We start from the raw sequence: 27926 nt of genomic DNA on the forward strand, positions 1-27926 counted from the left end.
GGAGCAATAAACTAAGGTTATCTGCAATTCATTATAGCATTATAAGTTTACACTCACATCTGTCCTTCGCAACTATAAGGTCAGGCGCAGCAACCACAATACATCCACAACAACCACAATACATCCACAAGGCGACAAATCAAGCGTTGCATGGTCCAAGGGTAGTGTGGATCTCTGTTATTTTTTGCATTACTCTTACATCTGCCACATTGTCATCTTCGTCAACCTGGTGAACCAGGTAGCAAGTTTGCGGTTCCAACATAAATATGTATACGTCGTCACGAAAAAGAAAAAAAAACGTATACGTGCTTAAAGATTATGCGATCGCGCTGGTGGTATATGAGTTTTTGGTCATGGAAATTGTCGATCTTCTTGTTCCTAGTGTCTCTTATTCCCAAATCCTTTGCCCCGTCTTTCTTTTGTTTTTCTCTCTTGTCTGTCCATATGCGGCGTTAACAGCTTTCTGATGTCTCCTATTCTCAACCTAACATTCACATTGGATTCTAATCCAATCCTCACAAGCAGCTCATGTCCTGCATCGCATCGAACACCTTCCTCACCGCCTCGACCGTCCTGCACGTACGCAACGACTAGCGCGTTCTGTCGCACCAGTGGCACCCGGGGTACCACCGCTGTGCGACGCGCGGGCCCCTTTACCGGGTTCCTGGGAAGGTCTCATCCCGGGGAGCGTCTATGAGCTCCTCGGCCAGCTACCAGCCCAAAAGGGGCTAGCGGGGTTTCGAGGAATATTCCCGCCTGGGCACCTCCCGGGAAGCTCTTCCCGGGTGCGTTGGACCCGGGTGCTTTCCGGGGTCGACTTGCTGGGACTAGGGGTTCCCGGGCGCGTGCCCCCACCTCGGGCGTGGGGCCCAGTTGACAGCGCCACGCGGGCGCGTGGCGGGCGCGGGACGCGCGGTCCCACCAAGGCAAGGAGCAAGGCGTGCGGCTCAGTAAACGAGCCGACTGACGGGTAGTTACCCGTCCGATCCAAAGAATAGTGGTTGTCTAATCCTACCCTAGGGTCTTAGGCCCCTAGCAGCGGAGGTGGCACCCATGCACGCCACCAGCTCACCGGGAGGGGTTGCATACCTCCCCATTGGACACTTGTAGCTCATGCACCGTGGCACATGTGGCATCCCCTTATGTATAAAAGGAGGACCCATGCCGACGGTCAAGGGGCTGGTTGGTCAGTTGGACAGTCGTTCAGTTCCACAAGTTCTCTTCGCTGGCTCACTAGATCGGGGATCATTTGGTTCCAGTAGACAGTCAACAGAGAGTAGCAGGGAGTACTTAGACATTGAGAGGAAGCCCGGGGACCTGCCTGGCAACTTGTAAGCCTTTGATCCGTAATCAATACCAGCTCAGACAGCCAGGACGTAGGGTTTTACACCTCCGGGTGGCCTGAACCTGGGTAAAAAACGTGCGTGTACCTGTTCTTGGACCAGCGTGCACCCTTAGCACTTTGTCTCACCGGCCCTGTAGGGCCTCATCGGCCGTGCCGGCGATCACCGGGTCTCCGCCCCAGACGCCCCTACCGAACCTAAAAGGGGGACGTGGCCGCACGCCCCCGGTGTCGGAGCACCGAGCGACGACACGTTCCAGTCGACACTGTCTCGGATAGGCATCCGGTCGAGCACCCTGTGCACGTCGCTCGGGCGGCGGCACTTGGCGTCATGTACGCCATCTAGCAACACAAACATAAGTGTATTAAATCCGTCATAATATATATCTTCACATAGCCTCTGATTTTCCAGATATTATTGTTTTCTATAAATGAATCAAGCTTTAAATTTTTAACTTAAATTAAGAGAGTAGAGTTTAAGTACAAAAACTAAAACATCTTATAGAAACAAAGATAGTAGTAGAATTTAAGTACAACGTATCAACGGCAGGTATAGGAGGAAAACCTTGAAACGAAATGTACCAGGAAATCAGCACATAAGGGTAGGCCCCTTTCACCATTCATAACATATTTGCAACAATTTTATCCGCTTTGCTTGGTCAATCAAACAAGGAAAATGCTGGTGAAATCTTATCATCCGTGAAATGAAATCGGCCATAGCATATTTTTTGCACGTGGATAGCCATAGTTCTTCTTCCATCGAAGCATTTGACATCCACGGAGGTCCGAGGAGCGCAACGATTAAAAAGACTTGCTTGCCGAGTGAGGAGTGACACCGACTGGTGGTGACAGGAGTAGTAGCACAAACAAACACAAGCATAAAGGAAAGGGATCGAGGAAAGCCGGAGGCGGTGGGAAGCTCCAAAAACCACCACCCTTATTGAGAATGAAATGATTGAGAATGAATCTGTGATTGTTCCATTGATTGATGTTATTTTTATACAAGGAGAGGAGGCACCTGTACATGCACAGGCGCCCCAATATTTGGCAGTGGCGTCCCAAAATTGGGAAAATTGGGATGCAAGCAGTTACTAGTTAACTGCCATGTTAACTATTAATTAACTAATAATTAATCCTAATTGATTATATACTAATTAATCTTAACACTCCCCCTTGATCAATTTGCTCCGTTGATATGTATATGCTTGTAACATCAATGAAACTTGTAATCTTGTAATTTCCTCCAAAAACCCTGTGGGAAAAATATTGTGGAAAGTAATACTGATATTGATATGTTGTAAAAACTCCTTCCTAAAAACCCAATCGGAAAAATTAGGAGTAAATGGTACAACATATATTGTTTATTGTTTCTTGACAATTCATATAGAATTATGTGAACAATAAATATGCCTTGTATATTATCCTTAAAGACCCCGATGGGGAAAATAGAAAAATATGACATATAATCTTGTGTTGATATTGTCTCATTAAAAACCCTTTATGAGAAACTAGTGAGTAAAACTCATAATAGGAAAAGAGGGCAATATGATGTTGTGAACCGGTTAAATTTAGGTGGATACTCCCCCTAATGCTTGCATGTTTTATGTTGTCGCATACTGATATAACCCGTTTGCATCTGTGAAACATAAGCAGGATTATCTTCATAGATAATTGTAGGTGATTCAATCAAATCAATACCACATGATATATGTGGTTTGTCATTCTGTGAAAACATGTACACATTTGTGCTGCATGTATTAATTCCAGAATAATTGGTGTATGTAGCCACTAGTGTGAAGTTTGGAAAAACTTTCTTAGGATGGCTATCCCACCATGTAGGAACACGAAGCCTATTTTGATCTAACTTTGTGGGATCTAATAAGTAGTCAGAGTTAGTTTATCCGATGGTATTGGAGTTTGGATATTTCTTGTCCATCTTCTCATAGTTTAAATAGATCTTTCTCTATGTCTAGAGATCGAACAACCATGAGAGATTTTGGTGGATAAGATTTGTCCATGTTAAAAAACAATTCCAACATTTTCTGGATATAGGCAGCTCGATGTACCATAATACTTGTAAACCCAAGTAAATTTGGCTTTACAAGGATCCTTCATCTTGAATTCCGTCTTTAGGTGATTGTATGTATCACCAAACTTCTTGATGTATACACTTGGACAATCATCATTGTTTGAGTAGTCCTTCAGTGAAAGAAACTCATTTAGTCAGTTGTACCAATTTTCCAAACTATGTTAATAAGCCATATAATGAATTATTAAGGTTTTGCACTATTCATGTTGCGTCTTTCATGTGCATTTGGAAATTGGGATTCCTCGAGGAACCTATATGTCCAAAATAAGTGAATCATAAAGATATTTTGTCACTACATCTATCAACTGCATAAATAGACGATTTAGAACTGTCATTGAAATATGTTATCGGAAAATGATTCCATGCATATATGGAGAATTGGTTTCGGGTATCTGCGTGAACCCTAGTGCTACAAGCCTCGCTTTGATCGATCCGAGGTAACGGAAAACGATCTTTGGGGCATGCCTTGTTCAGGCTAGTGTAGTCAATACACGCCACACCTTGGCAGCAGTTGGGTCATCTTTCTTCTTCTCAACCATGACCGGGTTTGCCAACCAGTCGGGATGCAACACTTCCATGATAAAGCCGGCAGCTAGAAGCCGGGATATCTCTTCCGATATGATCTTCCTTCTGTCATCGGCGAGGCGTCAAAGGGGCTGCTTCACCGGTCTTGCGTTTGGTCTGACATGTAATGAGTGCTCAGCCAACTCCCTCGACACAACCGGCAGGTTTTGATTTGACCATGCGAAGATGCCCCGATTCTCACGGAGGAAGCTGGTGAGCTCGCCTTCCTATTTCTCATTCAGGCCGGCACCAATGATAGCGGTGCAGTTCGGGAACTCACTGTTGACCGGGATCTTCTTCGTCTCCTTGGCTGCCTGGAAAGCCACACTTCCATGGGGGTTGGTCATAGCCGGCATGCCAATCTGTGCCGACTGAGCCAGTGCAACGGCTTCTTGCAGCTTCCACTTCTCGCCAGCGATAACCAGTGACTCGGCCAAAGCAGATCCTGCCGCCGCGCACTCCATCGAACGCTTGTAGTTGCCAGTAATGGTTATGGTACCATTTGGTCCCGGCATCTTCATCTTCAGATAACCAATGTGGGTAGTCACCATGAATTTGGCTAATGCCGGTCTGCCGAGCAGCGCATGGTATGGACTGCCGAGATCCACCACCTCGAACACCAAGTTCCCGGTTCGAGAGATAACGTACACCCCATCTGCGATTGTCGCCTGCTACATGCACTGCAGTGACATAGTCTTCCAACCAATCTTCCGGCTTTGTGCTGCGGTCATATGTTCTCGTACCCCTGGGAAGCTGGAAACCCTGGCCTGGTGTCTCTCTCATGATCCGATGCTCGAAACAGCGTTGTCCCGGTGGGCCTTGTTCTTCCAGAAGCTCCGACAGATAGATTCTGTCGAGCCGATGTTGGGCATCTAGCGGCGACACTTGCTTGTTCCCCACTCAGGCTCCGAGCGGGCCGACATTGTCACGCTCTCGCCTGAGATAGCCTTCATCTCCCATGGACGAGTATCCGTCATCGTAACGGTCCTGCTGGTGATCTTCACCTCGATACAAGGGGTTGCGCCCGGCACCCTGCTGACCTGCAGCAGTATTGGGTGCCGGACCCCGAGGTTGGTGTCCATGACCAGCCGAGTGACGCTTTTGTGGGTCTCGGCGATTGTTGTCGAGACGCAGACCACTTTGGCCGTCATCAACTCTTCTAACCATTTGCTTCTCAGCCAGGGCCGGATCATAACTATCTAGCCTCTTGTCTCGGCCTGAGTTGACACTCTTGTCTCGCTTGCCACCAGGCGAAGACGCTTGCTTATCAGCCCGGCCGTCAGCGCCCGCGGCCAAGTGAATGATTTGAGATGCACCGGGCTTGCCGTGCAACCTCATGTATGCCTCATTCTATTCGTTAGCCATGCGGAGCAACTCCTTCACACGCAGCAGCTGCAGTCGGAGTGCCTCTCCCGTGAGATTCGGCAACTCTTGTGCTGCAGCCTCGGCTGCCCTAAGGTTCTTAACAAGGGTGCTGTATTTCGGCTTAAGTGCCAAGGCAAAACTTGCCGACACAGCGGGTATTGCCCTGCAATCTCTAGCTATCTCGGTGTTCAGGTTTCTGCCACGATTACGCACCTCCCCAACTCGGCTAGGGTTAGGCATTGCAGTCGAATTGAGACCATGAGCTTTGTTATACTCACGGAGCGAAATATCGAGCTCTTGCCGAGCACGAGCCACGTCGACTGCTTCCTGCAGTAGTTTCTGGCGCTCCAACTCCAACTCAGCCTGTAGCTGGGCCAGGTTAGCGTTTGGTGCTACCGGCAAGGTCAACCGTTCGATGGTGGCCTGGAGCTGAGTCGGCTTTGCCGGCACAGCGGACGTGCCAGCTTGAGCAGCGATGTTCTCCGGCTTCTCCATTGGGAACTTTGCCGTTCTGCCGGATTTGCTCGGGAGCGCGCTGCTCTCTGCAGCACCCTTGCCAGCATTGCCGCCATGAGCCGTCACCATGACCTCCGCACGGTCAGCGAGGCAGTCGCCATGCCGGCCATGAACCGTGCAGACGGCGGGGGGATTTTCGGCCACCACCACCTGCGCGGGGTACCTGAAAGGATTGTCAGTGGCGACATAAACCTCATGCATGCCAAAGTTGATGAAGGGGCCTGTGCAGGGAAGCGGCGCGTTGTTGAAGCAGCCCGCGTTGTTGTCGACGAAGCCCAGAGAACCGAATCTCTGGACCAAACTGGAGACCACGCGCTCTCTGGTGACGAGAAAGCTTCCCGTATGGATGAAATCTCAAGCCAGCGCCACTACTGGCCCCACGGTGGGCGCCAACTGTCGTGGTGGTGTCACGGCAGATGCCATAGGATGACTTATGTTGGGGCCGATGGATGAAGGAGGAACCGGAGGAGGGAGGACGTGATTAGAACCACGCACAACACAAGAACACACACAACTTTACACAGGTTTGGTCCAGAGATACCAAGGATTACAATGGAGCTCCTTGAGCTGTTTCTTGAGGAAGAAGAAGAAGAAGAAGGGAAAAACCCTAGATGACTAAGTGAAGGACCCCTCTCCTGGGAGGGGTGGTGCTCCTTTTTGTAGGCCGCCGATGTCACACTGACATGTGGACCAAAAGCAAACCCTATCTTCTACGGGGCCCGCTAGGTACGCCCCACGGTTCCCTATGGGTTGCACGACAGGAGACAAAACAGCATTACTTTTCGTAGCCCCAGGCGTTGCGCACTTTAGCCACGCGCAGGCCTTCGTCATCGGTCCTTCTTCGGCGCGTCACTGTGCAGTCGCCTGGCACCACGGCGTGAGCAACGACTGCTTTCCTGTGATAAAGGGAGCGCTGTTTTACTTTGCGCCATGTGCTCAGGATAAGACCGTTGACGCATCTCGGCAGATCAGACTGCTTGTGCTTACCCTGCAACCACATAAGACAAGATAAATATGCTGGCATATCCTTGTTATGCCGGCATATCCTTGGTATGCCGGCCTGTTATCAATTCGGCTTAAGGATGCCGGCACAGTTGCCTGTGCCGGCTTTGGCCTCGTTATCTCGGCTAATATGTGTCGTCATGACCCTACCCGGGGTCATCCCCTCGACAGATTCCATCCCAAATTTCTTCAGCATATCCCTGATGTACTTTGTTTGAGAGATGAAGATTCCATTCTTCATTTGCTTGATTTGAAGACCGAGGAAAAACTCCAATTCTTCCATCATGGACATCTCAAACTTCTCCGTCATCATCTTTCCAAATTCTTCGCTGAAATCAGGGTTAGTGGAACGAAACACAATATCGTCCACATATATTTGACACACAAAGAGTTCATCATTCATTTTCTTTGTAAAAAGTGTTGGATCAATTTTACCAATTTTGAAATCCTTTTTGACTAAAAACTTTTTGAGGCATTCATACCAGGCTCAAGGTGCTTGCTTCAAGCCATAGAGTGCCTTGTCAAGTTTATAGACATGATTAGGATGCTCTGGATCTTCAAAACCAGGAGGTTGTTCAACATAAACAAGTTCTTCAATTGTTCCATTTAAAAATGCACTTTTCACATCCATTTGATATAAAGTTATGTCATGATTATTAGCATATGCAAGAAGAATTTTAATAGATTCAAGACGTGCAACAGGGGCATAGGTTTCACCAAAATCCAAACCTTCAACCTGAGTGAAGCCCTGTGCAACAAGACGTGCTTTGTTCCTCACGACGATTCCGTCTTCATCTTGCTTATTTCTGAAGACCCATTTAGTGCCAGTGACATTTTGCCTTGGCCTTTCAACGAGGGTCCAGACTAGATTTCTCTTGAAGTTATTCAGTTCTTCATGCATAGCCATCACCCAATCCGGATTCGATAATGCTTCATCCGCTGTCTTTGGCTCAACTGAAGACACAAAAGAGAAGTGCTCACAGAAACTTGAAACACGTGAGCGAGTTTGAGTACCTCTTCTGATATCTCCAAGGATTTGATCGACAGGATGATCCTTTTGGATTCCTTTGCATATCTTCGGATGATGTACTTCACAACCAGTAGTACTAGGTTGTGCTTCATTTGAACTAGCAGTTTGTTCTTCAGTTAGGGTGGAAGCTCCGATTTGGTTAGGTTCTTCGGCTTGTGAAGCACCTTCTTCATTATTGATTCCAGATTCACTTTGTTGGACTTCTTCTAAACGAATATCACAAATGGCCATCTTTCGAATATTTCCTGAAATTTCTTCACTATCTACAGACATCTTTCATATGTCATGGCTTCGGATTCTTCATTATCGGTTTCATCATTATCACTAGAATTCACTTCAACTTCACTATGAGATGATACCTTAGAGGATTTTGCCATGAAGCATGATGGTGAGTTGCGATCGTCTCCAGAGGCATCTTCAGATGATGAATCTGCAGAGTCAAATAATGAAGTCTTCTCTCTGGAGGATGAAATAGATATCGCCAATCCAGCGACGCCGTCTTCAGACTCAGAATCAGATGATCTTTAGACGATGAAGAATCTGAGTTCCATTCACCAACATGTGCTCTAGAGTAATACTTCCCCTTCTTCTTGTGAGCAGAGTTCTTATTCCAATCCTTCTTCTTGTGACGATCACGGCTCTTCTTGTGAGGATGTTTCTTGAATCCCTTCTTCTCCTTGTCTTCATCAGCTTTCTTGGGACATTCAGCGATGAAGTGTCCTTTCTTGCCGCAGTTGAAGCAAGCTCTTTTGGCCATATCAGATTTCTTCCGATGAGCAGATTTCCGATACTTGGAGGAGCTGGATTCACTTTGATGCTTCAGTTTGTTTCAAAACTTTCTTCCAAACTTCTTATTGAACCTCTTCACAAACAGAGCAAGCTCATCACTGGAGTTGGATTAGTCTTCAGATTCTTCACTGGAGCTGACGATCTTCTTGGATGATTTCTTGGCCTTGAGTGCAATGTTCTTCTTCGAACTGGATCCAGGACCATGGATCATCTTCTTTTCTTCCAGATCAAGCTCATAGGACACAATTCTTCCAAGTACCTAGGTAGAGGTTAACTTCTTGAAGTCTGGCCAATGCTTGATCAATTCATAGACAGTGGTGTACTCCATGGGAAGAGCTCGAAGAAACCTTCTGTTTTGCATCAAGTCAGTGATATTGTGATCATCAAGAGTATTCAGCTCATTCACAATGGTGCTCATACAATCATAAAGTGAAGAAACAGTCTCATTGGGCTCAAGCACAAGTCTGTCAAACTGACTGATGAGGCGAGTAACTCTAGAATCTTTGACAGTGGTAGTCCCTTCATGGACTTCAGTGAGAAGATTCCAAATCTTCTTTGCATCAACAAGGTTACTGATCTTGTTAAACTCAGGATCACTGACAGTCGAGAAGATGATATCACGAGAACACGATATCACTGACAGTCGAGAAGATCATATGACCTTCACAGACTGATTGATGACGAATCACAGACTTCGATTGCTCTTCAACATTGACTCCTAGCCGTCTAGGTGATGCCAATCACCAAGAGAGTAACAAGCTTCAAGTGTTCGGCTATAGAGGGGATCCCATTCTTCACGCTCAGTTCAGCTCTAATGGTTTTCTCAGGTGTACTTCAAAACATCTCCTTGGGGATTAACACCAAACCCGTTCGAGTTGGGTCGTTTATATAGCCTTGGGCATGGCCGATCTAGCAGTTGTGACCCGTTGGATAAAGTGATCCCTGAGACTCCAGCTCACACTTTATCTCTTTATCTCACAACGGTTAGATTACGTGGTCAAAACGTAAAGCGACAAAGTTTTTCAAACACATTTGGAATCAGAGTGAAGACTCCACGCGGAAGTTTCTGTGAAGCCTGAAATGCTTCATTCTTCACTCCGACGAGAAACACTCACCCAGAAAATGGTTTTCGCCTAAGCTGAACATGAAGAATAAGGTTTCACCTAAACCAGCTCCACACTTCAATCCCCCCTTAATATTACGACGTTCCTATACTCAACTGAAGAAAAAGCTACGGAAAGACCTATGAAGAAAGCTACGGTTCACATTCTTCTCCGTTTTTCACTGAGTTCTTCATACTTCAAGCCAGTACCTATACTTCAATTTTTAGGGGTCGTCGATGCTGGCTAAACCAACTCTTCTGAGTAACTAAAACCTAAAACACTCCGTGTAACTCATTAGTTCCTCAACCATGTTGTCATCATTCATCAAAACCCATACAGGGGCAAGGTTTTCCTTTCAACGGTTGGTGAGGGCCCGTTCCAGGCAAAACCCGAACACCACCGTGATGTTGTATGCCTAGAAGTAGTGGCGCAGCTTCCGTGAAGCGAGCAGGATCCCAAGCAAGAGCTTCCGGACCTGCGGGTACCGTACCCGGCCATCGCTCAATACCGTGCTGACGAAGTACACGGGGTGCTGCACTAGTCGCGGGAGAGGTGCCCGATATCCCCGCAGTTGAAGCAGGCTCCGGCAGCACAGCGTTCCTCGTAGCGCTGCTCGCGCTTCTCCTTGATGGTTTGGAGAGTGCGGAAGTCCTACCCGTGGTGCGTGGCGTTCGCGTGGATGGAGCTGCGACCGGTTGTCGCTGGCTTGCTACCCGATGCGCCTGTCGATGCAGCCTTCTTGGTGGGCCTCTAAGGAGCCCCCGGTTCCGCGGCAAGCACTTGCTTCCCGCCGCGCTCCGGGAGCCCTTCTTCCCGGGGCCCTCGGGTGGGTTTGCCGCCGCTTTTGTTTGGCGGCAAGCTCAGGCCCTAGGCGCCCTTCCTCGGCCACCGCGCACTTGTGTTCGAGGGCGTACAGATTCCTGGTGGTCCTGATCCGGTTCGTGTTCAGCTTCTCACGCATCTTCGGGTCACGAAGGGAGTACTAAGATCTACTCCGTCGACTTGTCATTTATGTGGTACAAATCATAACCATAACAAAATTACTTTTGAATAAGACTAAAAATATAATGATATCAATTTTATGGACATCAAAATCAGAAAGAAAGAAAAAGGCCACACAAGCCATCCAAGGCCCAGTTATAGGATGGGATTTGGCTAAGAGCTAGAAAACACACACGATATACCCAACAGACCGTGCGCTCGGCGCTCGGGACATCGTGGGATCGATCGATGAATCGACTGAGAAACAACGCCTGAGTGATAGGCGGGTCCTTAAAACAGAGAGAAATAGATCTGGATGGCGACATCACCACCGCCCAACGCAACAACTGTGCCTCAGGATCACACACCACCACCTACACCACCACCTCCCTTGACGCCACCGTACCTCAAGAAACACAAGCACATCTCTTTGTCCGATACACTCAGCTCAACGCCTCACAAACGGGTCTTATAGTTCACTGGCTAAATGTCCATGCTTTGCTACAAGATTAAAAATATGTGACTCATATTTTTTAAATTTCTGATAAATAATAATTATCTCAAAAATATTATTTTTGATTTTTTTTTACCTTGAAAGTCATAAAAACCAATGAAAAATAGTCAAATGTGGCCAAAAGATCGTGATATGTATAAAATGAGTCGCAATTAGATGAGTCGATAGCCGTTATGGGGGTAGTCCTGTTGGAGTAAACTCACGACCACCAACTCAGATCTTTATATTTGTAAAGAAAATCACATGAACTAAACACACCCTTAGTTCAATCAAATGGTGACATCACTTTTTAGAAAACTATTTCATTTGTCTGACTAAAAAAGGTTGGACTTCACGAAGCCCTAGATTTTACGGTCCGTCTCCATTAACCGCTCATACATCTACCAGAGTAGCAGAGTAAGAACTGTCTATATATTATATTATAGTTGAGAGAGACTAATCCAAACCAATAACACAAAGCTCGCTGTACAAATAAAATATCCTATAATTTGAACTTGCTAAAATACTTACAAATTACAATGATACAGCTACCTGATATCGAAACAAAATACAATTAATTTCGCTAACCAGGTTCAAAATTGGGGAACTGGATTATACAACGGGGCTACATGTAGATCATTGCTTGGTATCCTCTCTTCGCAACCTTTCGTCTTCTTTTGACAACGCGTTGATTTGCTTCTCCAGCTGTCATGTAGATAACACAATGAGTGGTGCACTCATGATTTAAAAATCTAAACAAAACTTTTAAACACATTTAACACAAGTATCTTTGTTCAAATTATGTAAACTTCAAATTACAGATACATTTGCTGATAGTGTCTACCTGATTGTTTCTCAGCTTTAATCTCTGCACTTCTTCAGCGAGTTCTGTAACGCTGAGAATTTTCAAAAATTCAGTCAAGTGTCCATAAATACGGAGAATCATCCAAGAAAGGTATACCTTCGCTGCAGATTGACAACATATGACTCCAATTCCTTCTCTTTAGAATGCGTTCCAGATGACTGCACGTTTACCAGCAATGTTAAAATAAATGCGACCAATATAATTGATATTTAAAGTTCACTTGGTTTAAGGTATAATATGAAAACGAAAGCACATACGAAACACACACCTGCGACGGACCAACTATACTTGCATCAGAAGCATCTGCCGCCAAAAAAAAGGTCCCATGCAAAACAATAATATCAGCATGCTGGTCAAATTATCTCAGTGAACATATATAATTTCCATGACACATACCAGATGTTTCCTCAATTGAAGATATCAGTCTACTTAGTATTTCCTGTCAGTTCAAAGAATTGTAAGAGTGCTGACAAAGTTTGTCTGCTGGAATAATAAATGCAATAATACCTTCTGCATAGTATTTTGCTGCATCAAGAATTGTAATGTTGGAAGAACTGTGGATGAGTTGGAAATTGGACGTGTAACTCCACTGGCTAGATTTACCCTGCTGCTGCTCGCTAAAGGAGCTACCTAAGGAATTTACAAGGCCAAGTAGAGTAAAATTTATTTGCGTCATGGAAATTAAAATCTGAAAAAAAAACAATTTAATAGGACATTTGCACAAAATAAACAACTGGGTTTTCCTGAAATGTCAAAAAAATTGTAGTTTTTCTCTTGCACCAACCCCTGCCTATCAAACCTTTTGAGGAGACGATGGTTGAACAATATTTGAATGAATGATAATAATCTGTAAAGGTCACTCTCATGGTCCAGAAGTAGAAATCAACTCCCCAAACGATTTTTCTCTCATGAAAAAGCACTTTGGCTTTAGCTTTCTATTTCTAGAGGCTTAAGCATTGTAAACTAGTTACATGATATACTCAAAACATGTTTGACCTCACTGTGAGTGGTCGCAGTCCAAATAATGGTAACCTCTACCGAGACCCAAGGTTTTCATCTTGAGTCACAATTAAGAATAGAACAAAATAACTATTAACTATGCTTGTTCCCGTAACTTTTCTGTTAAACAACTTCGTACCTTTTGAGCAGGATTATCTGATGTGACCTGGAAACGACCCCTTCGGTGGACAACATTTCCTTCCGATGGCTCATCAGGTGCAACTGCTCAGACACAAGCACAACAAGCTACGTTAAATACCAAGGGCAGTTGCATCAAGCTATTTCTAACATATTAAAAATAACATTAAACTGGTTGGTTGCCAGATAATGCATATTAGACTCCCATTTTACGTGAATCTATTAGGAGACAGACAGAGGTAGGTGTAGGGCTCATGATCATCTTACCAGACGGATGAGGGCGTGAATCCTTCATTTGGCGGAACAACAAAGGGCCACTACGGTTCCTGGTGCTTTGACTTCTCTGATGGAACTCACTCCTTCATAAAAAAAAATTATAAGCGTTACAACAGCCTAGAATAGGCACATGAGCCAACAACAGAAAAGTGTACAGAGAAGAGTAAAAACACGTACAAGACTAGGAATCTATCATGAATTGAATAAAAGGTACCAATATTGTTAGTACTAATCTTGCCATATAAGTTAAGTTGTGGTGTCTAGAAGAATCTAGTTGGCTGTTTAGTCTAGAAGTATCCAGGGTATGTAGGAGTCTTACTAGAAGAATAGTAGTGTCAGTTTTGAATAGGTCAAGGAGCAGGTTGTAGGAGTTTCTAGAAGTTACTGTTCTGTGAACAGTAACCGTCTTAGAAAGCCTATATAAGGATGTATCCCCCTTGTAAGAAAGCTAAGCTTGTACTGCCTAGAGAAATATATGTAGCTTCATATCTTGTGTGTGCGTGCGTGTGTGAGACACTAACATACCAAAGAGAAAGAGAGAGAGAAGTGAGTGTGAAGCTCATCTATTAGAAGGTGAGAGTCCCCCCTAGCTACAATCGGTATCAGAGCTTTGCTCTTACAAATATTACCACTACTATAACAATGTTGCCGAAAAATGTAGAGTTCATTCATGCTTTGTTATTGTACTATGCGCATTTTCTAGACCAGATGGAATTCCAGAATGAAGGATGTTCTACCGAATGAGTCCGCCAAGCCAAATACTAGAATTGTTTATTTGCAAGATTAAAGCGGGCCCCAAAGGCTTTCAAATTAGGATGACAGTTATTGGTAATGAAAGTGTGCATAAAGACCCGAGCAGAGGATATCAACAACTTGAATAGAAATACCCACATAACTATATATAAATCCGAACTGAAAGGAGGGAGCACACATCTCTCAGTCTGATGCTGTGACATCCTGGTGCCTTGCTGTTGGGGCACAGCCGGCTGGCACTAAGTCATGCCCAAATGGCAGGCATACATATATTTTTGCAGAGCTGAAGCTATTTTCAAGTGAAATGTAAGAGGAAACTATGAGTCCATGCAACATGAGACTTATTGTTTTACACCAACAAAGCAAATGCAGATGCCAGCCAAGCAAGCAATGTGAGGGATGTTAGTGGCAGCAGTAGCAGAGCATGCTGTCAGCAGGCTGGTTGACTTGCAGAAGAGTTTACGACTTTGCGTTGTTAAGGCAGACAGCAGTACTAGGACTGCCCTTGCAGCCAGAGATAGTAGGTTGACATAAAAAAATGAATAAAATTAGCCATTGTAGATCATACATGATATTTCACATTTGATGGTGACATGATACAAAACTACATCTTTCAGGGGTAAACAAATAGAGTACAAGTATTTGAACCCAAAATTCTGTATTTTCAGATGAAGAAATAATGATTAAACCCACAATTATGTGAAGATGAAAAAAATTATGGCCCAGGAAGAAGTGCCAGCATGCAGAATGGGAAAAAAAGAATACTGTTTACCTTTGTGAATCACTGCCAACATTCCTATATGGAGAAAGAACATGCTCAGGAATTAGAGAACCACTTGAGAACTTTTGATATACAGAATTTCCCAAATTCGAGGGTACGGAAACACTTCTTTCCAGACTTTCACCATTACAGTTGGAACTTCTATCATGCTCAATTTGTGAGGACTGCTGAACCGGTGATATAGGTTCCGCGCTTGGTTGCACACGCAAATTCGTAGCAGTAGGGTCCAGAATGCCATCCCCACAAACATCAAAGCAAGACCTGTCAAAATCTTTCACAGTCAACCAATATTTTAATAACAGGGCTCAACAGAGCAAAATCATCATCGTGGTGATAAGCAAAACATAACAGTTTTCTCTATTAGTTCCAGAAGGATGGTGTAGCAAGACAATTGCTCAAGGTTGGAAAATGTAGATGACTCCTATATAGAACCATGAACTCCACCATTATTAGATGCATTTCATCCAATACAAGAAACTACCCCTTTGATGACACCACATTGTTGGTAAATCGAATTTAGCTGAGTTTTATTCTGAGTTCTGAGAACACAAACATGACATTTAACTGAGTTTTATTCTGAGTTCTGAGAACACAAACATGACATTTCATCAAAATAAGTATTGAACATAAAACTAGCATCATTCACAACATCAGAAGATTGTCCAGTTTTAAGGAATATGTTGCAGAGTGATGAAATCCCAAACTTACTTTAGTGCCTCAAGAGGACGGGTAGGAAAAGAAGAGGCAAGCTCTCCATTCAAATCTTCGACTTCTTGTATTTCATCCTGGTAAGTCAGAAGAGTTAGCCAATAATATTTTGAGGCTACTTTATTAAGTCACGATAATTTAGTACCTCCACATGCCTTGCAGAAGCACCATGGTTGACCCTTTCCTGGTAAACATTTTCTGCTTCATTATAAGCTTCTCGTAAGCCATTCACATCCCTTTTGTTGGTACCATTAAAACTATATGTGCCATTTGAACTGTCTAACTGCCAAGGAGCACATTACCAGATTAGTAAACACAGATTTCTTGCAAGCACTCAAGCTGCTGGTTATCGCCCAACCCGCATTAGCTAGTACAATAAGGCAAAATGATTCTTACAAGGGCAGCTGCAGTTTTCAAGTCCTCAAGATTAAAGTTCCAACCACTGATGCCCCTTATGTATTCTTTCTGAAAGGCAAATATTTGCATTAGTCAGAATGAGTCGAGAAAAATATATATATAATGATACTTCAAATCAAAGAGTTCTTATAGCAGTTTAAAATGGAAACACGAGAAATACAAGGTACTTGCTACCATCACCCTTCCATGTTCTAAACAACTGTAATAAAATATTTCTGTTCGCAGAAAGAGATGGTCGTTAGTCAATAGATGTAAAAGAAAAACAGAAACTCTCTTTAAAAGCCAAGCAACACCAAGCTAACCCTTGCACCAATGGCTTGCCACGTGTATAAAGGAAATTGAAGGGAAAGTGCAGATTTCTTTTGTTATTTAAAGATATGATGGAGGATACCAGCAACAACAAACTAAGATATTTCATTTCCTTCCTTTCAAGGTTGCAAACCTTAAGTCAACCCCATACAAATTCTTTAAGTCAACCCTTTTCTATGATAATACATTGGGAGAAGATTGGCAGTGACTTCCAGCATTCTGAAGAACTCACATAACCAAAGAGCAAGCCCAAACCTGTGATAGCTGCTCCTTGCTCTCTGGACCAAGCTTGTTATTAAGAAGTAAGTCAGCTTCTTTTGCCTACATGGGGGTAAAATATAGGTCAGACTTGTTACAGCAATGCCATGGCACCCCATAAAACACTGATTTTACACCTTCAACGCCCTAAAGCGGTCACCCAGTGGGGGGAGGCCCTCCAGAATACTCCGTGCTAAAAACTCAGCTGATCGTGCTTGCTTAAAAAAAGAATGTTTCAACAGCTTTTCTGAAGAGGGACGCTTTTGTGGATCCTTGACTAGGCATGCAGCAACCAAATCCCTGAAAGACTGCAATAACATGCACATGATTAATATAAAATCTAAAATACCTACAAAGTTACTTCATAAATAGAACAAACCTTTGAAAATCGCTTGTCCCTCTCGTAGTCTAGACCTGGCGGTGCATTTTGCAAGGTCATAAGCAACACCTACAATGGGGTAAACATAAGATTCAACGCTATCATTCAGTAACAGAGTAACTTGCACAAAGTTGATTTACAGAGAGCCGATATGCTTCACTGCTGACCTTCATTGGAGGGTACTTTGAAAATGGAGCATGACCATGCGCTAATTCTAATGCCGTTATTCCAAAGGACCAAATGTCAGCTCTGTTTATAAATTGTAATAGCAAAAAAATCTTATATCAGTTAGGGCAGCTTAATTAATCAGATTTCTAATTACTAGTTGAGGACTCACTTGTAATCATAACCATGCAGTTGTTGCATGACTTCAGGAGCCATCCTACAAGACGCAGGGGTTATGTGTGCTTTAGCAAGTATGTTCATGTAAGCAGACAACAACGAGAATGATACACATTACATACTAAAGTTAAGTGCACTTACCAGCAAGGGGTCCCAACAAATGTATTTCTTGCCCGTTGCCTATTCCCTGTGTCAAACATGCAGGCTGACACTCCAAAATCTCCTAGCTTAACAGCTCCATTTGTATCTATTAGGATATTTCCAGCCTGAAATGGATTAGTAATTTGGAACATAATTTAGAACATGCAGACAACGAGCGCTTAAGTAAATATGGAAAGTAGAACATATTGCTTATCATAAAACGGATTAGTAATTTTCATATATATATTTAGCGTTTATCTTTACTCAATTTTAGAGTATACAATTATTGTAATTAACATGCATGTGTTGGCCCTAACCAAACATTCAAAATGAGGAGAAAGAGCCAAATAAGGCATAAAATGCAATGTGGCACAAACAGATGATGTGGAAGTGGCATGTGCAAACGACAACCAAAACTGGTCTCAGTTGTTGAGTAACTCACTATCGCAAGTTTATAGGCTACGTTGCATGGATACGTCCAGGACCTGCCGTATCCGTGCAGGATACGGCATAAAACGGGGATACGCGGAGATACGCATGGGATACTCGTATTTTCTGATTAGCCCACTTTTCCGAATTAAAAAAAAATAAAAAACGGCTGGGCTACGCACGGGACATCAGCAGGCCTGCTACTGCTGGTTCCACAGCCCGTTAGGAAGCCTAATTGAGTCTCACGCACCACTGCACGAGTGCACGATCGACTCTCACGCATTAGGGTGTTGCAGATCGCGAACGCAAAGCTCTCTGCGGCTCGGCGCATCACAGAGTTCTCCTCGCCGGCCAGCTTGCCTTCACATCTGCATGCAAGCGATCAAGTCCAGTGTCATCTCAATTTTGTTACCCTATATAATATAGTATACTTGTGTATTTTTTTTAACTTATTTTATATATAGTCGCCGTATCCCCGTAAGTGAATTTTTAGAAAATGCCGTTTTCACGTATTCCCGTATCCGTATCCCCATACTGTGTAACATAGGTTATAGGGAATAAAGATGAAAAAGATACTTTGTACTTAGGGGTTAACTAGGCTGCCGCCCAGGGGTGAGGAGTGCGAGGAAGAGGAGTAGCAGTGATGGACAGAGAATTGTGCCTCCTTTGAAGTTTCCACAGCCAAACCATGGAAACAATTGGGGGCTGCTTGGTTGGATGAACATTTGTTCTCACCAAATGGTGGCAGAGCAACAAACTTTGCCCTCTATTACGATCTGTCAGAATAACTGGCAAGCTCATATTTTCCATGGCCAATACGGCAACGCAAATAGAAGGCAGGGAATGTGACAATAGCCAACTATTGACTACGCACAGTAAGGAACTAAGGATTTAGTCACATTGGGCAATGCTTGAGAATCTCAGCTGGGCGACTAATCATCACTGCGCTAGTTGAAAACACCGTACACAGCTAGTCGTTCCCTGGCCAAACTGACGACACTGTAGGGGTCTAGGGGTGTTCATAAATAGGTTGGCACAAACCCATCAAAACAGGCAGTCATAAATTATAGCAGCGCCAGTGTCATGTCAAATTGAGGAGGCTGGTTAGTTCAAAAAATTGACTAGCAGAATAGTAGCTGGTTTAGAATGGTTTTGAGGAAACAGCTTATGGACACCCCGGTGACACTGGTCAACTATCTCCTCTATCCTCAATTTTGAGCAGTAGAATTATGGCGTCCTCACCATTCTTCTGAGTCCTCATCATACTGCTCTACTAGAAATCCATGACAAAGATGCTTTTGTCTTCCTATCAGTCTCAGAAGAAAAATATTAAGTCGCAGGCCAGTAGGAGCAGTTGTAACCATGAATGCACCACCGTCACTGGAGATGAGCATGAGGACCAGAGTGGATGAAATGCGGTCTGACTGAGCCCCACACAAAACATACCTTCACGCATGGTTCAAGCCAGCCAATGGAACAAAACATCTAAAGATTCAATATCAAGCTACAGGAACTAATACACTTTTTTGCAACAGAAGAGAAGGGAAATGGCATTTCATTAGTGAAACAGTTCGATGACATAAGAGTTCAATGAAATTTCTCGAGTAGCATTTCCCTAAAATAGGTGGAGTGTAATTGAATTTCTTATTGAACACAATAAAGACAAATCAACTTAATTTGTTATGGCAGATCTATGCTTCTGCTACAAAAGATAATTATGCATTAAATGAACTCTTAAGTATATACCTTCACATCTCTATGGATATGCCCCTGAGAATGTAGGTAGACAAGGGCTTTGAGAACTTCCCACAGTAGAGTAGCAATGACTGACTCCTCAAACCCATCTGGAAAATTTGTTTTTATAATGTGCAGGGCAGATCCAGCAGCCATGAAAGGCATGACAACCCAAAGTTGATGCCCATTTGCAAATGAACAGCATGCACGAAGAAGATTTGGATGATTAATTAAGCTCATGGTTTGTACTTCCCGCCTTATTCCATCCTAAAGAATGATATCATCAAAAGGTAAGAAATACAGGGTCACACACAAAAAAAAATACATACAATTGGATTGAAATTAGCATGTTCACAAGGACGATAAGCAGGAAGCCTGTAACTGTGTAAAGGAAGATGAATTGTGGATAAGTTACTGATTAGACACAAAAAGAACCAATCCACAAACAAAATGCAACTTATAGCATCCGCAGAAACAATACCTCTGAACTGAATTGTATTTCCAGCAATATTTCGTGCGGTGGGCATTTTCTTTATCCTAACATAGAAAGTCTCCAGACTTCCAAGAATGTATTTTGCAGTCCTATAGTATTATATCTCACTTAAAGACCAACAAAATTACAGAGTTATTTGAAAGGTAACATTTGCTGGAAGAATGACACTCATATCATATCACACAATGTAGAGAAAATTATAGTCTTCCCAGAAAAGATGACCCAATGTTAGTTTCCTATGCGAACTATTTTGCGTTTAGGCATTAAACAATTTTCAGATAGTTATAACATATGTACACTTCCATTCTAATTCAGGTTCCAGAATCTATCTCTTTCGAAAACCTATACCCACAGGAAATGAGGTATATCCACATGGCCACACCATGTCACCAATACTTTGAGAGAACAACTTGAGACTTCTAATTGTTGACATTTTCTCCTTGGTACTCGGACTGCAGTTATTTATTTTTCTAGGCATAACTGTTTCATGCTTACATGAATAACATGCAATTAGTAATTAAAGCGACTATATTGGGAAGTAGGGAGTAATTAGGAAAGAAAGAGGACCCATATAAAAAAAACACGAGAATAGTAAGCAAACTAACACTAAAAAAATAATACTGCTGAAGAGCAGAACAACAAGATTATGTGTGGTATCATATGCTACAAGCAAAAGAATTGTTATTAAAAAAACAATAATAATATATTTGTGAGGGGGAAAAAAGAAGAAGGACAAGGCAATATCGTGAAGAAAAATTGAAGTAAGTTTGCGTGTATCACAATAAAGTGCAAACCACTTACCAGGTCATTACTGCATTTCTCAAGGTCAAGAACTTTGATGGCAACTAAGACATTAAGCGGGACACAAAGAGCCCTGTAAACTGTGGCACTAACTCCTTCTCCAACTTCCTCATATAACTTATATTCCTTGGGATCAGTTGGATATCCCCTGCTACGTGGTGCATGCTCCATGGTTGAAACTTACAGAACATCATAAGTAACAGCCACAATTTTACAATTTCTACAGCACTGGAGCATAAAAGGCAATGTCAATAACACCTTATAGGTGTTGACAAGAATAACCTTCAGCATGGCTATGTTTGTGGATGAATGCATGAACTGTTATAGGATCCTTTATTGCATAGTGTAAATAACAAAGATCCTTTGGTCCAAAGGCTTATATTGGCGAAGACAATAACAAAGCAGATGCTACAAAGCTACCCAAGCTGGCTTGCATCAACCGTATTGTCGCTGTCTCGCAGAATATTGTAAGCTGCAAAACAAAGAATAGGAAGCCTTTAACGCAGTGCATGTCGCTGCAGAGGAAAAAGCAACATAACGCAAACATAACATGACCGTATCGGGAGATGCCCAAACCCAATGTGTGTACAGACGCTCTGCTGGAATCAGAAAAGAACCAATAAAACACACAAAAACTGAAACTGAGACCTTGGAAGCAAAGCCCACTCACAGCTCCATAGCCATAGAGTAAGCTCCAGTAATCACAAGAGTCACGAAAGATTACGCAGCCCTTAGTCAAACAGAAGTTCAGTTCAGCATTCCCAACCTGGAGTAAGCATGACAGAATATCCTAGCCTCCAGATTCTAACCCAGCACAAGTGGTTAGTGGGCGAAGCTTGAAGCAAAGGTGATCAAGCTCAGGCCCCTTCCTTTGTGGCAGAATCGCTAGAGCACGCTCAGTTCATAGCACCCATACTACTTAGCTGAGCCAGAGGGGCCACATGACGCAATCTGGTGAACCACTTGGGTACCAGCAGAAACCAAATCGCTACGCCGTAAGATACCATGATTTCCATCCCGTTGGAAACCAGCTATCCTAAATGCCTAAATGTCCACTATTCCCGCATAACACCATAAGATCGAGCTACCGGGAAGCTTGACACACTGCTGCTAGCCTGCTACGAAGCCAAACAGAGCAATCCGACGGCGGCAGCGTTACCTCTGAAGGCACGCCGGAGGGGCGTAGGGAGGGGGATCACCTCCGACGGAGGAGCTGCGATGCCGAGACGACGGTGGCGGATCTCGCAGGGCAGCGGGGGTATGAGCGCACGCGAATCTGGGAGCTGGGCTGGTGGCAGACCGTGCGACAGAGCAGATCTGGACAGCGGAGGAGGAGACGATTGCTGCGGCGGCGGAGGAGGAAGGCGGCGGCGATTGGGAAGACGGCGAGGAGCGGGTAGGGAGAGTAACGGGCTGGGGCTGGGGAAGACGAAGAGGAGGAGAAGGTGGAGTAGTGGTCTTCCTCGAGATTTTCTGTGGCTGCTACGGGGCCAATTCTTTTGATCTTTTTCGTGTTAAATAAAAAGTTTGTAAATATATGGATTCGTTTTCGCTGCATCATGTGGCATGCGGTCGGTAGCCAAGATCCTGATTCCCATTCTCTTTCTTGGTCCACGGTGCCCGGCGGCCTGTCGAGGGATCGAGGGAATCATTATGACACCATGGTCACAACAAGAAGCATGGTGAAGAAAGCTATAAAGGTTCTTTTCCAAATAAAGATTTAGTACTGAAAGTAGTTTTTATGTGTTAAACTTATTATTTGTTGAAGCGCAAGATGAAAGTTACCAATTGTGGAAAAGACAAGCTGATAATCATCGTCTCTTTTCTTTCTATGTCTTATCCATGTTCTCCTCGCACACAGTTATATATAGATTATCGTATCATATAAAAAAGAACTTCACTTGGTGCTCTTCTCTACTAAATTGTCATGACACCGTTTTTACATATTCTAATGATTACGTGGACATATTATTACACATTGCATCTGTATTAATGGCAAAGAGTAGAGTAGTGTATGACGATGATGTTGCACATTGGTAGCTCTATGTATGGAAGTTTGCATTCAATGTGGAATAACGTCCAATCCAATTATAATTAAGTCTAATTGCTTGAAAATTGAGGCAAGTCAAAGCAAAAGGTCAAACAATTCGGAAACTCATCTAAAATAATGCTTTCGCTTCACTATTCCTTTCTCTTTTTTTGCGGCGAAATATTTCTCTAAGTCTCTTTGTTGTTCTACATTTTGTATTGGTACCTTCTAGACTAAAATGTTTTCCTCTTGATTCTTTACCCCAAAAAAACATAGATCAAGTTTTATAATATTGCTCACTTTAGACAATTTGTGAAATATTAATTAAAAAGACTATTAGTAGGCAAGGGCTTGTGATTGAACAAATTACTATACCATGAATTATCCTAAGTTAATTGTGTGGTTGTCCAATTAAGAGCAAAGGCATATTTTAAAATAAGTATTCTAAGACCGATATATACTCGCATATTTTTCTATGATCAAAACGCATATCTAGTTTTATACCACATCACAAACATACATCATATTGCAAGTCCAAATGCTTACATAATTATGTTGGGATATAATAATTCCTCGTATGAGTCATGCAATAAATCTCACATGGCAAAAACTAGGTCAACTAAAGTTTTCATCCGGTGAAGATGATGTCACGGAATCAAGCGCTAGATTATCCTAACTTAAATTGTATGGTTGTCCAATAAGGATAAAGGCACACATTACTATAGAATCTGTTATTCTTGGAAGCTACCCACTAACGCAAAACTAAAAAGCGTCAGCGCACATACTTATCTTTGACGCACCACATACGGACTGTCACAGGTAGCATCCGGAGGCCGCGGCGATAAGATATTTCTGACACTTACCAAGAAGAAGCGTAAGAGAACTTCCACACTTCTGACGCTTCGTTTCTACTAACGCTTGCTTGTTTCGTACGCGTCAGAGTAGACTCTAACTGTTGTGACTCTTTCCTTTGCGAAAGCATCAACTTTTTTCATGAGGAATTCGGTGACTTGTCGTTGTTCTTCACGTTATTATACTTTTGATGCTCACTGACTTCTTGTTCTAGCGCATGTCAAAGATTTGTTGGAACTCACTTTTTTTACATGCACGACGTAGTTGCTAATTAAAGCGATGCTACAACTAAGAAAAAACACAAATCAAAACAACAGTTAATACCACTGCAATGCTAACACATGCCACACAGAAGCTGGTCTGCTCTTGTAGCTGAACTTTGAGATCTTCAATCAGTTTCTTCGTTTCTTGTATCTCCGTTTCGAGATCTTCTATCACCCCGTCCTGGGTAGCAAGATCAAACTCTAGTTTTAGCTTCTCAACGGACAACCTGTTATTCCCCTTCTTTTCTTCCTCTATCATGGCTTGCAGCTTCGACACCTGGGTTACCTCCCCCATCATACCTTCCTCAATGCACAAGAGGTACTCAGGATCATCTTCAAAGAGATGATCTATGTCCAGGACGGAAGCGGTGCAGGAAATGGAGTTCCTAAGCCACGACATCATTGATTCAACACCATCGTCGGTGTATCCACTACAACCCATGAAGGAGGATTCAAGAAAGAAATTTGGCAGGACGTTTTTATCCTTCTCAGTCGCTCTGATAATTTTATTTTCCATAAGTAGAGGACCGAGGATATATATAGGTTGCTAGACCGCTGACGCATTTTCATCCGACAAGAGTCAGCGGTGTAAGCTTTTGATGCTCAATAACCTTCTGACGCTTGCGGTATAGCAATAAGTGTCAAAGAAAGGATAAGATTCACGGGATAACGTCTTCTGACACTTGTTATATATGTTCACAACAGGTCTGTGACACGTCCTACATCCGCGGCGTCAGAGATCAGTTTGGAATCTATATAAGCTCACGGGCGCAGGTCAAAAAGGTAGTGTGTTCAGGCTTCAGAGCGAGCTCAGTATAGGTGCATGCATAGCCATGGCGATGCATCGGGAAGACGCAGGTGTTCCTCTTTATCCGTTCCGTCGCCTCCCCCTTCCGGTCCATGGACTGCCTCGCCTCGGCTATAAAAGCGGCCGGATGCAGTGAAAGTCGGCCAGGAACTCCACCATGGTTCGCAAGATAAGAGCTGCGCGCCTACTGTTGTCTCAATGGGTGAGAGATCGAAGAACGACCACGTTCCCCCATTCCGCTGGCGTTGGCTGAGTCGGCGCCTCCGAGGGGTCTTAATGCAGGGCTCTTGTCGATCTGCAACGTAACGTGGTCTATCTTGTTTGAAATGTAGCAGATCTTGCATGCAATGAATGAAATTCAGATTGGCTCAATGTTTCCATGCGATTTAAATTAAAATTATAATGATTGAATGTGACGTTGACAGAAAAAAGACGTCAGCTGTAACTTTTTTTCGTCACATAAGAAACATCACTGACGTGTTCTTGTTCAGCGAAGTGTCAAAGATAACCATTTCTGACACTTCTTTAGACCCAAAAGAGTCAGCAAAAATACCTCGATATGACCAATGAGACTCGGAGAAGACCATTCCTGACATGTTCCCTAGAAGAAGCGTCAGGAGGTATTCACTACTTCTGACGCGTCTCCACGCGTTAGAGGTTTCCAAGTTATCTCTGACACTTGATTAGAGATGCGTCCATTTTGCGTCAGCATAGAGGTTTTCCGACGCGTCAGAAATAAGTGATTCTGTAGTAGTGACAATACATCCTAAGGTAATGTGGACTAAGTAGGCTTGGGCCGGAACATGCTAACCGTACTTTTCCAATAAGCAGCATCCGTCTGTATCGAGTCGCATATCACATCAAAAACATAAATAGAATGAGTACTATAGAATAGTTAGCTATTGCAACATTGATGTGACATGCACAAAATACGGTACAAATTAACCATAGAATCTATTACAATATATTAAATTGGAATTGGTGGTGATGGGTGGGTGCCGTTGGTCGGTATTGGTCGGTCAACTTCGTTAAAATTACAATCAATATGCCACTATCCCTTATTTTCTTTCCCTCCCACCTTATTCACGATTTCAGTAGCAGAAATTCTACGGTTTAGAGTCCTAAAATAAATCGATCTCCTTAGCATGAAATCCAAAATTCTTCGTATCCATCTCAGTATGGAAATCAATCCGAACCCAAACAAAAAATCTCGGTATCAATCTCAGTATGGAAATCAATCCAATCGAAAAATCAATGTCCAGACTTCGCCTCCACCGGCTCGTGCTTGATACACTTTCCGTTGTTCCGTAGCATCGCATGGGTTCTTTTGCTAGTACTAATAAGATTGCAACACAAAAGTAAATAGAGTATGACAAAAAAGATACAACACTGACAGAAGATGGCCCACGATAAGAAGTGGTGTCCATCTATAACAGGGCTAAAGTCAACGATTGTAGAATCCTACTAATCCTCGGCCCCTATCTCCTGAGTCGGATCACCCAACTATAAATATTCCATCTCTGCATTTTCATAGAAAGGGTAACATGTGTACTTAAGAACTCAACAGTACTTATTTTACAAGTTTTATTAGGTTTCGTAGATATAAGACATCATCATTAATAACTACAAGGGACATTTGACTAAGGTCAGTGATAGTGAACCAATAGATACAATTCCATTTGAAGTATATACATGTTTAAGTGAAAACTGAAGTGGTACACTGGTCATGTTTTAAACTATCACGTGGTAAGTCCAACGGTCTCCACTCAACAACTAAATCTGCGTGGCGAACTGAGAAAGTCTCAGATTTGGCATGAGTTCTTGCATTTCTCTGGATTAATTTTAGGGCTTAACGGCTTGTGCTTTTAATGGGAGTGACTTATCCGTCAACTATGAGGCGGTTGTGGTGACTTCGTCAATCTCAAGATGATGTGCTGGACCGGCCTCTTGGAGGTACTCATAGGATAGGATGTGCGTGCGTTTCATAGGGATGAGTGTACGTGCGTTGTGAACGGCTGCGTCTGTACCGTGTTTCCTAAAAAACCAAATCTGCGTATGCAGACAGACAGTTTGTCTTCACTATGACAACTCCACAATTCCATATCTATGTTGTTGGGCAGCCGTATGCTGCTGTTATTGGAATAAGATGAGGCTATTTTGACTTCCTCACCCCACTTCATACATAGCCTTTGGAGATATTTCAAAATTTAGTTAAGAGTTTGGGTTTAGATCTTAGCCCACAAGTCACTTCGTCAGCTTATAATCATTTCATATGTAATTTGCCAAACGACCAACCTTCGTGACAGCCGTTTCTACAGCATGGCAAAACACCACAACCAGTCCACAGCCGTTTACACGAGAGCCACGGCCCAACAAACAGAACCAAAATCTTTTGGACCGTTCTGTTCTTCCCGGTGGCGAGCAAAAGAGGAGTTGGTTGCGTAGCAGCGGTATGGTTTCCAGAATGTGCAGGCATGCATGACTCACACAACATTCTTCCTGGAAGCAGCAAGAAATTTGCGTGCTTAGCAGTGCTTCGGTTTCCTCATCATTCATTAATCACGGAATCTTCTCGCCTAATAATCCTCGACTACAGTGGGCAGCTTCCCTTTGTTTAAGTCATTTTCTTATCGGAACAAAAGGCAAAAGAAAAACACTACGCACGCAGCGCTCCGCACCAATTTTACACGCGCACGGAGAGACGGACAAGTGGAGCACCGAACGCCACCACGGAGCGGGGGCTCCACAAGTCATCGGTCCGTTCACGTCTCATCCGGGACGTCACAGCCGCGCGGCGCAGTCCACGTGCGAATGAAGCGGCGCTGGCGAGTGGAGCCCACCTGTCGGCCTGACGCCACGGAGCTTTATATCCATCTA

General features: G+C 43.5%; 1 protein-coding gene across 3 annotated transcripts; it reads right to left on the bottom strand.

Annotated features, from left to right (window-relative positions):
* Positions 1–11684: 11684 nt before the first annotated feature.
* LOC100829887 (serine/threonine-protein kinase BLUS1) lies at positions 11685–22587 on the bottom strand. Of its 3 annotated transcripts, none has more exons than XM_010229394.3 (21): positions 22257–22587; positions 21098–21569; positions 19816–20070; positions 17641–17765; positions 17495–17539; positions 17325–17406; positions 17158–17226; positions 16916–17086; positions 16776–16841; positions 16191–16259; positions 15940–16077; positions 15795–15871; positions 15078–15347; positions 13544–13635; positions 13278–13360; positions 12647–12769; positions 12536–12578; positions 12408–12442; positions 12236–12297; positions 12119–12162; positions 11685–11979 (listed from the first exon to the last, which is right to left on the bottom strand). In XM_010229394.3, exons 2-20 carry the CDS (start codon positions 21266–21268, stop codon positions 12153–12155), a joined length of 1986 nt encoding a protein of 661 aa, XP_010227696.1. In that variant the 5' UTR covers positions 21269–21569; positions 22257–22587; the 3' UTR covers positions 11685–11979; positions 12119–12152. The 3 variants fall into 3 exon arrangements, with proteins under 3 accessions (XP_010227696.1, XP_010227694.1, XP_014752992.1); XM_010229392.3 differs by having other exon boundaries at positions 12119–12170; positions 22257–22586; XM_014897506.2 differs by having other exon boundaries at positions 11721–11979; positions 12119–12170; positions 22297–22586.
* Between the last annotated feature and the right edge of the window lie 5339 nt (positions 22588–27926).

The sequence above is a fragment of the Brachypodium distachyon genome, chromosome 1 (assembly GCF_000005505.3).
Source record: "Brachypodium distachyon strain Bd21 chromosome 1, Brachypodium_distachyon_v3.0, whole genome shotgun sequence".
Taxonomy (NCBI): Eukaryota; Viridiplantae; Streptophyta; class Magnoliopsida; order Poales; family Poaceae; genus Brachypodium; species Brachypodium distachyon.